At 56.7% G+C, this 10610-nt stretch overlaps 1 protein-coding gene across 1 annotated transcript; it reads right to left on the reverse strand.

Moving 5' to 3' along the window:
- Positions 1-37: 37 nt before the first annotated feature.
- On the reverse strand, positions 38-9573 carry PKLR (pyruvate kinase L/R). Its single transcript, XM_053474703.1, has 11 exons — positions 9535-9573; positions 4407-4586; positions 4235-4326; positions 4007-4138; positions 3737-3923; positions 3060-3330; positions 2011-2161; positions 1519-1671; positions 1230-1396; positions 413-594; positions 38-230 (listed from the first exon to the last, which is right to left on the reverse strand). The coding sequence occupies exons 1-11, from the start codon at positions 9548-9550 to the stop codon at positions 124-126; spliced, it is 1638 nt and encodes a 545-aa protein (XP_053330678.1). The 5' UTR covers positions 9551-9573; the 3' UTR covers positions 38-123.
- Between the last annotated feature and the right edge of the window lie 1037 nt (positions 9574-10610).

A 10610-nucleotide genomic window follows, 5' to 3' on the forward strand; every position in this document is an offset into this window, starting at 1 on the left:
ACAGGGCAGACAGCGGGAGGGAGGGAGGGTACAGGGCACACAGCGGGAGGGGGGCAGAAATGTTTAATATGAAATGTGAAGCGGCTGGCCACCAGCTCTCCTCCCCGGGCCCGATGCCTCTGTTCAGGACACCGGCACCACCTGCATGATGTTGGTGAATCCCGAGCCCGGTCTCCATCCCGTCAGGATAATAACGATGTCATCTCTGTGCAGGAAGCCGCGGACCTTACCTGCGGGGACAGAAGCGCGTGACTTCATGCAGGTTCCGGGCACGCCGAGCACTGGGAATTATTCGCTAAACCTTTCATCTCCTCGCTCCATTATCTCCACCCGGCCCTTCGAAGAGCCCCCGCGCTCCGTGCCACCGGTGCTGCGCGTTATTTGCCCTCCCAGCCCCATCTTCTAGACTCACCAATGGAGATGCCAAACTGCACCCTGCGATCCACGTCATCCGCCCAGACCTCCTGCTGGGGTTCGCGGTATAAGATGGGGAAGACCCCGCGGTTCAGATGAGCCTGACGGGCCACCTGGGCATTCCGCGTCACCGCTATAATGGGGGCCCGGGGGCGGTAACGAGAGAGGAGCTGAGCCGACCTGGGGTGGAAAAACGAAAGCAGAACCAGACACATGGACGCGGTGAGAAGGAGGGACAGACAGACGGACGCCGTGAGACGGAGGGACAGACAGACGCACGCAGTGAGAAGGAGGGACAGACAGACGGACGCGGTGAGAAGGAGGGACAGGCAGACGGACGCGGTGAGAAGGAGAGACAGACAGACGCACGCGGTGAGAAGGAGGGACAGGCAGACGGACGCGGTGAGAAGGAGAGACAGACAGACGCACGCGGTGAGAAGGAGGGACAGACAGACGCACGCGGTGAGAAGGAGGGACAGGCAGACGGACGCGGTGAGAAGGAGGGACAGGCAGACGGACGCGGTGAGAAGGAGAGACAGACAGACGCACGCGGTGAGAAGGAGGGACAGACAGACGGACGCGGTGAGAAGGAGGGACAGGCAGACGGACGCGGTGAGAAGGAGAGACAGACAGATGGACGCGGTGAGAAGGAGAGACAGACAGACAGATGGGGTGAGAAGGAGAGACAGACAGACAGACGGGGTGAGAAGGAGAGACAGACAGACAGACGGGGTGAGAAGGAGAGACAGACGGGGTGAGAAGGAGAGACAGACAGACAGACGGGGTGAGAAGAAGAGACAGGCAGCACCAATTACCTCCCAGACGTGGTCAGCACAATGATGGCCCCCGCGCAGCATTTAAACGAAGCCTCCACGGCCCCGATGGCCGTCACCTCGGTGGGGTCCTGGGTGAGAGGGGTGACCCGGCGGAGCTCTTCAAACAGCTGCTGGTTGTAGATGGCAGCTTCTGCCTCCCGCGCGATCTGCAGAACCCCCCGGAACATCATTAGCACACGCGTGATATATGCGCATGCACAAACGCAACCGCGCATACTTTTTGGGCAGATGTTAGCAGATGTTTACACTCAGCACTGCTATATCTTACCGCGTGTTGCATGTGTACAGACTCCACAGGATACAGGCCCTTAGCGGTCTCCCCAGATAGCATGATGCAGTCTGCACCGTCCAGCACGGCATTGGCCACGTCGCTGCTCTCGGCACGGGTCGGACGCGGCTTCTTAATCATACTTTCCAGCATCTGAATGCGGAGAGAGCATCAGACCTCGCTGAGCATAATGACATGCGAACGACATGTGAACGACACGCGAACCGTGCTGGAAAGACATGGGAATGACACGCGAACGATGCTAGAACCGTGCTGGAAAGACACGGGAATGACACAGGAACTGCACGCGAACAACACGGGTATTTAGCACACGTGGCCACTCATCTGGAGAGGGCAGACTCTCATAGCGTATAAGCAGAGGGAGAGCCCAGAGATGGCCGGCCGGCACGCGCTGCCGTGTCGAGGGCCACAGGGCCAGACTCACGGCTCTGCTCTGCATGGACGGTGGGGAGTGAATGGTTTGAGTCTCACCTGAGTGGCACAGATCACCGGTTTGCCGGCACGGTTGCAGCGCCCGATCATCATCTTCTGAGCCAAGAAAACCTTCTCTGCCGGGATCTCAATGCCGAGATCTCCACGTGCGACCATGATGCCATCGCTGGCTTCCAGAATCTCATCAAACCTGAGAGGACAGAGCAGCGGACAGCAGTGAGCCGGGAGCGAGAGCCGGGAGAGAGAGGCGGGAGCGAGAGCCGAGAGCGAGAGCCGGGAACGAGAGCCAAGAGCGAGAGCCGGGAGCGAGAGCCGAGAGCCAAGAGGCAGGAGCCGAGAGCTGGGAGCAAGAGCCGAGAGCGAGAGCCAAGAGGCAGGAGCCGAGAGCGAGAGCCGGGAGCCGAGAGCCAAGAGGCAGGACCCGAGAGCGATAGCCAAGAGGCAGGAGCCGGGAGCCGAGAGCGAGAGCCGGGAGCGAGAGCCGGGAGACGAGAGCCAAGAGGCAGGAGCCGAGAGCCGGGAGCGAGAGCCAAGAGGCAGGAGCCGGGAGCCGGGAGCGAGAGCCGGGAGACGAGAGCCAAGAGGCAGGAGCCGAGAGCCGGGAGCGAGAGCGAGAGCCAAGAGGCAGGAGGCAGGAGCCGGGAGCCGAGAGCGAGAGCCGGGAGCCGAGAGCGAGAGCCGGGAGCCGAGAGCCAAGAGGCAGGAGCCGAGAGCCGGGAGAGCGAGAGCCAAGAGGCGGGAGCCGAGAGCCGGGAGCGAGAGCCAAGAGGCAGGAGCCGGGAGCCGAGAGCCGAGAGCCAAGAGGCAGGAGCCGAGAGCCGGGAGAGCGAGAGCCAAGAGGCGGGAGCCTGGAGAGCGAGAGCCGGGAGCCGAGATCAAGAGCCGGGAGCGAGAGCCAAGAGGCGGGAGCCGAGATCGAGAGCCAGGAGAGTGAGAGCCGGGAGAGCGAGAGCTGGGAGAGCGAGAGCCGAGATCAAGAGCCGGGAGCGAGAGCTGGGAAAGTGAGAGCCGGGAGAGCGAGAGTCGAGAGGCGGGAGCCGGCTGGGCTCGCACCGTGACACAGTAAGGGCACGGGGGGTCCGACGCACCTCTTCACACCTTCGTGGTTTTCGATCTTGCTGATGATGCGGATATCCCGACCCCGGTCTCCCAGAGCCTGGCGGATGGCGCGCACGTCCTGCGCCTTGCGGATAAACGATGCAAACACCATGTCTACTCCCTGCTCCACCCCAAACTGCAGGTCCAGGCGATCTCTGTCCGAGAGAGCGGGGAGATCCACCTCCGCCCCGGGCAGATTCACCCCTTTCCGGCTGCAGAGAATGCCCCCGTTCTCCACCTCCGCCAAGCAGTAATCGGGACCTTGTCAGAAGAAGGAAAAACACGCCGTTCCTGTGTATCCCATGCGCTTTCCTGCCCCAACCTCTTCCATATACCCCTCCGTCCCCTGCTCCCGATACCCCTCCGTCCCCGGCTCCCGTTTCCCCTCCGTTCCCTGCTCCCGATACCCCTCCGTCCCCGTACCTGCTCCCGTTTCCCCCTCCGTCCCCTGCTCCCGATTCCCCTCCGTCCCCGTCCCTCCGTCTGCTTCCTGCTCCCCCATCCTCTGCTTCCCGCTCCCCATCCTCCTTTCCCGCTCCCCCAACCTCCGCTTCCCGCTTCCCTAACCTCTGCTTCCCGCTCCCTCATGCTCTGCTTCCCGCTCCCCCCAGGAAACTCATTGTCTGCCCAGTGCATGCCCTCCGCTCTTTCTTACGCCGACACTCACCGATTTCCCTGACCATCAGTGAAAGGAGTCCATCGTCCACGAAGATCCGGCCCCCGACCCTCACCACGTTACTGATGTTCTTATAATCCACCCACAGGGTCTTCTCATCACACTGGTCCCGCAGGGACTCTTCTGTGGTAACTTTCACGAGCGACCCCTTCACAAGCTCCACCTCCGAGTTCTCCCCCTGGGGGGGAAAAGACATCCAGATGATGGAGAGACAGCCCGGGCACAGAGGCCACGAACACTCCGAGCCGGAGTCTCACTCACCGCCTTTAAGACACCGGTACGGATTTCGGGTCCTTTGGTGTCCAGCGCTATGGCCACGGGCCGGTAGAACATGGGATTGGCTGCAAAGCTCTCGGTGGCCTCGCGCACGTTTTTAATGGACTGCGCGTGATACTGGAAGAAAGAGATAACATTACAGAGGCCGGGGCTCCATCAGGGGCAACTCTGAGGGCAACAACAAAGCAAGAAGGCAGGAGCCCTGGCGCTGACCTCGTGGGAGCCGTGGGAGAAGTTTAATCGGGCGATATTCATGCCGGCTTTTATCATCTCCTTTAACATCTCCACAGATCGAGAGGCCGGGCCTAGGAGAGAGAGCAAGCCATGAAGCGAGCACAGCGACCGCCGCGTGGCACATGCGTGTCCCGTCTGACGCCACGATTACCGATGGTGCACACGATGCTGGTGTTCCTGGCGGTCAGCGGCTCCGAGTCGATGTCCAGCAGACAGAGGTGCTCAAGGAAGGTGTCGGCCATCGAAGCGTTAAGCTGCTGCTTCTGGAAAAACGCCAAGCCGAGATCCTGCGTCATCTGCGCCATGTTATCCGACGGACGCCGGCGGGCCGCTGCAGGGCAAGACCAATCAGCATTCACAGAGAGACTGTCCTGATAACGCAGTCACATCCCGGGACTGTCTGAGCCAGGCCCCGATAATACATTACATACAGACCCGGGACTGTCCGAGCCCGTCCCGATAATACATTACATACAGACCCGGGACTGTCTGAGCCCGTCCCGATAACACATTACATACAGACCCGGGACTGTCTGAGCCTGTCCCGATAACACATTACATTACAGACCCGGGACTGTCTGAGCCTGTCCCCGATAATACATTACATACAGACCCGGGACTGTCTGAGCCTGTCCCGATAACACATTACATTACAGACCCGGGACTGTCTGAGCCCGTCCCGATAATACATTACATACAGACCCGGGACTGTCTGAGCCAGGCCCCGATAATACCTAACATACAGACCCGGGACTGTCTGAGCCCGTCCCGATAATACATTACATACAGAACCGGGACTGTCTGAGCCCGTCCCGATAATACATTACATACAGACCCGGGACTGTCTGAGCCTGTCCCGATAATACATTACATACAGACCCAGGACTGTCTGAGCCCGTCCCGATAACACATTACATACAGACCCGGGACTGTCTGAGCCCGTCCCGATAATACATTACATACAGACCCGGGACTGTCTGAGCCCGTCCCGATAATACATTACATACAGACCCGGGACTGTCTGAGCCTGTCCCGATAATACATTACATACAGACCCGGGACTGTCTGAGCCCGTCCCGATAATACATTACATACAGACCCGGGACTGTCTGAGCCAGGCCCCGATAATACCTAACATACAGACCCGGGACTGTCTGAGCCCGTCCCGATAATACCTAACATACAGACCCGGGACTTTCTGAGCCCGTCCCGATAATACATTACATACAGACCCGGGACTGTCTGAGTCCGTCCCGATAATACATTACATACAGACCCGGGACTGTCTGAGCCCATCCCGATAACACCTAACATACAGACCCGGGACTGTCTGAGCCCGTCCCGATAATACATTACATACAGACCCGGGACTGTCTGAGCCCGTCCCGATAATACATTACATACAGACCCGGGACTGTCTGAGCCTGTCCCGATAATACATTACATACAGACCCGGAACTGTCTGAGCCCGTCCCGATAATACATTACATACAGACCCGGGACTGTCTGAGCCCGTCCAGATAATACATTACATACAGACCCGGGACTGTCTGAGCCCGTCCCGATAATACATTACATACAGACCCAGGACTGTCCGAGCCCGTCCCGATAATACATTACATACAGACCCCGGACTGTCCGAGCCCGTCCCGATAACACATTACATACAGACCCGGGACTGTCTGAGCCCGTCCCGATAATACATTACATACAGACCCGGGACTGTCTGAGCCCGTCCCGATAACACATTACATTACAGACCCCGGACTGTCTGAGCCCGTCCCGATAATACATTACATACAGACCCAGGACTGTCTGAGCCCGTCCCGATAATACCTAACATACAGACCCGGGACTGTCCGAGGAGCCCGTCCCGATAATACATTACATACAGACCCGGGACTGTCCGAGCCCGTCCCGATAACACATTACATACAGACCCGGGACTGTCTGAGCCTGTCCCGATAACACATTACATTACAGACCCGGGACTGTCTGAGCCCGTCCCCATAATACATTACATACAGACCCGGGACTGTCTGAGCCCGTCCCGATAATACATTACATACAGACCCAGGACTGTCCGAGCCCGTCCCGATAATACATTACATACAGACCCCGGACTGTCCGAGCCCGTCCCGATAACACATTACATACAGACCCAGGACTGTCCGAGCCCGTCCCGATAATACATTACATACAGACCCCGGACTGTCCGAGCCCGTCCCGATAACACATTACATACAGACCCGGGACTGTCTGAGCCCGTCCCGATAACACATTACATTACAGACCCCGGACTGTCTGAGCCCGTCCCGATAATACATTACATACAGACCCAGGACTGTCTGAGCCCGTCCCGATAATACCTAACATACAGACCCGGGACTGTCCGAGCCCGTCCCGATAATACATTACATACAGACCCGGGACTGTCTAAACCGGTCCCGATAACACATTACATACAGACCCGGGACTGTCTGAGCCCGCCCCGATAACACATTACATACAGACCCGGGACTGTCTGAGCCCGTCCCGATAACACATTACATTACAGACCCGGGACTGTCTGAGCCCGTCCCGATAATACATTACATACAGACCCGGGACTGTCTGAGCCAGGCCCCGATAATACCTAACATACAGACCCGGGACTGTCTGAGCCCGTCCCGATAATACATTACATACAGACCCGGGACTGTCTGAGCCCGTCCCGATAATACATTACATACAGACCCGGGAATGTCTGAGCCCGTCCCGATAATACATTACATACAGACCCAGGACTGTCCGAGCCCGTCCCGATAATACATTACATACAGACCCAGGACTGTCCGAGCCCGTCCCGATAACACATTACATACAGACCCGGGACTGTCTGAGCCCGTCCCGATAATACATTACATACAGACCCGGGACTGTCTGAGCCGTCCCGATAATACATTACATACAGACCCGGGACTGTCTGAGCCCGTCCCGATAATACATTACATACAGACCCGGGACTGTCTGAGCCCGTCCCGATAACACATTACATTACAGACCCCGGACTGTCTGAGCCCGTCCCGATAATACATTACATACAGACCCGGGACTGTCTGAGCCCGTCCCGATAATACCTAACATACAGACCCGGGACTGTCTGAGCCTGTCCCGATAACACATTACATACAGACCCGGGACTGTCTGACCACATCCCGATAACACATTACATACAGACCCGGAACTGTCTGAGCCCGTCCCGATAATACATTACATACAGACCCGGGACTGTCTGAGCCCGTCCCGATAATACATTACATACAGACCCGGGACTGTCTGAGCCCGTCCCGATAATACATTACATACAGACCCGGGACTGTCTGAGCCAGTCCCGATAATACCTAACATACAGACCCGGGACTGTCTGAGTCCGTCCCGATAATACATTACATACAGACCCGGGACTGTCTGAGCCCGTCCCGATAACACATTACATACAGACCCGGGACTGTCTGAGCCTGTCCCGATAATACATTACATACAGACCCAGGACTGTCTGACCACATCCCGATAACACATTACATACAGACCCGGAACTGTCTGACCCCGTCCCGATAATACATTACATACAGATCCGGGACTGTCTGAGCCCGTCCCGATAATACATTACATACAGACCCGGGACTGTCTGAGCCCGTCCCGATAATACATTACATACAGACCCGGGACTGTCTGACCACGTCCCGATAACACATTACATACAGACCCGGGACTGTCTGACCCCGTCCCGATAATACATTACATACAGATCCGGGACTGTCTGAGCCCGTCCCGATAATACATTACATACAGACCCGGGACTGTCTGAGCCCGTCCCGATAATACATTACATACAGACCCGGGACTGTCTGACCACGTCCCGATAACACATTACATACAGACCCGGGACTGTCTGACCCCGTCCCGATAATACATTACATACAGATCCGGGACTGTCTGAGCCCGTCTCGATAACACATTACATACAGACCCGGGACTGTCTGAGTCCGTCCCGATAATACATTACATACAGACCCGGGACTGTCTGAGCCTGTCCCGATAATACATTACATACAGACCCGGGACTGTCTGAGCCTGTCCCGATAATACATTACATACAGACCCGGGACTGTCTGAGCCTGTCCCGATAATACATTACATACAGAACCGGGACTGTCTGAGTCCGTCCCGATAATACATTACATACAGACCCGGGACTGTCTGAGCCCGTCCCGATAATACATTACATACAGACCCGGGACTGTCTGAGTCCGTCCCGATAATACATTACATACAGACCCGGGACTGTCTGAGCCCGTCCCGATAATACCTAACATACAGACCCGGGACTGTCTGAGCCCGTCCCGATAATACATTACATACAGACCCGGGACTGTCTGAGTCCGTCCCGATAATACATTACATACAGACCCGGGACTGTCTGAGCCTGTCCCGATAATACATTACATACAGACCCGGGACTGTCTGAGCCCGTCCCGATAATACATTACACACAGACCCGGGACTGTCTGAGCCCGTCCCGATAATACATTACATACAGACCCGGGACTGTCTGAGTCCGTCCCGATAATACATTACATACAGACCCGGGACTGTCTGAGCCCGTCCCGATAATACATTACATACAGACCCGGGACTGTCTGAGCCCGTCCCGATAATACATTACATACAGACCCGGGACTGTCTGAGCCCGTCCCGATAATACATTACATACAGACCCGGGACTGTCTGAGCCCGTCCCGATAATACATTACATACAGACCCGGGACTGTCTGAGCCCGTCCCGATAATACATTACATACAGACCCGGGACTGTCTGACCACGTCCCGATAATACATTACATACAGACCCGGGACTGTCTGACCACGTCCCGATAACACATTACATACAGACCCGGGACTGTCTGAGCCCGTCCCGATAATACATTACATACAGACCCGGGACTGTCTGAGCCCGTCCCGATAATACATTACATACAGACCCGGGACTGTCTGACCACGTCCCGATAACACATTACATACAGACCCGGGACTGTCTGAGCCCGTCCCGATAATACCTAACATACAGACACGGGACTGTCTGAGCCCGTCCCGATAATACATTACATACAGACACGGGACTGTCTTAGCCTGTCCCGATAATACATTACATACAGACCCGGGACTGTCTGAGTCCGGCACATTAGACAAACCCTGTCCTGTTTGCTCTGTGAGGAGCACATGTCTTGGGTCGGTACCTGACAGTCCCTCCATGGTGGACGGTGCGTCTGTGAAAGGTGCCCGAGTCATCACCAGCCCTGGTTAATCTGTTACTTGGTCTTTGGCTGCAGGTTTGTTGCACTCTCATGGGGGAGGGGATCGGAGAGGTGAGGACACATGGAGGGGCAGATGAGGAGGACACACAGGTGGGGGAAATAAAGGGGGCAACATGGAGGAGACTGGAAATAAACAGGGCAGAGCTGATCGCCTGCCACGGCTTGCGCCACATTCACATATCATTGCTTATGGATTTACATAGCGCCATCCTATTCCGCAGCGCTGCACACAGGGACACATTGGCACGATCGCCGGGGTCACCCACCAGCAGAGAGTTCTGGGAAGAACCCCCGGAGCTGGTCATCCAATTCACTAACAAGTCAGATCACCTTTTCTAAAGCAGGGCTGCCCTGCAATCTGTGCAGCGGAGAATCAACCTCCAAGCACAACAAAGACAACCAATTCAGCTTTACGAACCTGCCAAGTGTCTCTGTTTAGATTGGCTAGTCCCTCTTTGGCCCCTTCTCTCCTCCCCCTTTCTCCTCCTCTGATACCACTTCTCTTTCTCCTGATGCCCCACTCTCCTCACTGCCCCCCCCATGCCCCCTCTTTTCTAGGAGGTCAGAATGTTTGCTGGGTATGAGGGTATCGCCGGGTTCTACAGCCCTAAAAGCCCCGATAATGTGTATAGAAACAGCAGGGAATGACTTTATTAATTAATCTAATTTCCCCCCACACTTACATCACTTGCCAGGAACGGGGCACAAAGTCACATGTGCTCCGCCCATACACACGCCCCTTACCAGTGTATCCCCCTTTGTTGAGGATTTGTTTTAGTACAAGCTGCACATCTGCCCCGCAGACAGGCCCCCTCTGGACTCTGCCCCGCAGACAGGGCCCCCCCCGGACTCTGCCACGCAGACAGGGCCCCCCTCAGACTCTGCCCCGCAGACAGGCCCCCTCTGGACTCTGCCCCGCAGACAGGGCCCCCCTCAGACTCTGCCCCGCAGACAGGCCCCCTCTGGACTCTGCCCCGCAGACAGGGCCCTCCCCGGAC

This window comes from Spea bombifrons, chromosome 9 (assembly GCF_027358695.1).
Source record: "Spea bombifrons isolate aSpeBom1 chromosome 9, aSpeBom1.2.pri, whole genome shotgun sequence".
NCBI lineage: Eukaryota > Metazoa > Chordata > Amphibia > Anura > Pelobatidae > Spea > Spea bombifrons.

Bases quoted from the DNA above. Each gene is read 5' to 3' on its own strand.
- PKLR (XM_053474703.1), bottom strand. The intron at 3,331-3,736 runs GTGAGTGTCGGC...TCTTCTGACAAG, and splicing joins ACTGATGGTCAGGGAAATCG to GTCCCGATTACTGCTTGGCG. The intron at 231-412 runs GTGAGTCTAGAA...CTGTCCCCGCAG, and splicing joins GCAGTTTGGCATCTCCATTG to GTAAGGTCCGCGGCTTCCTG.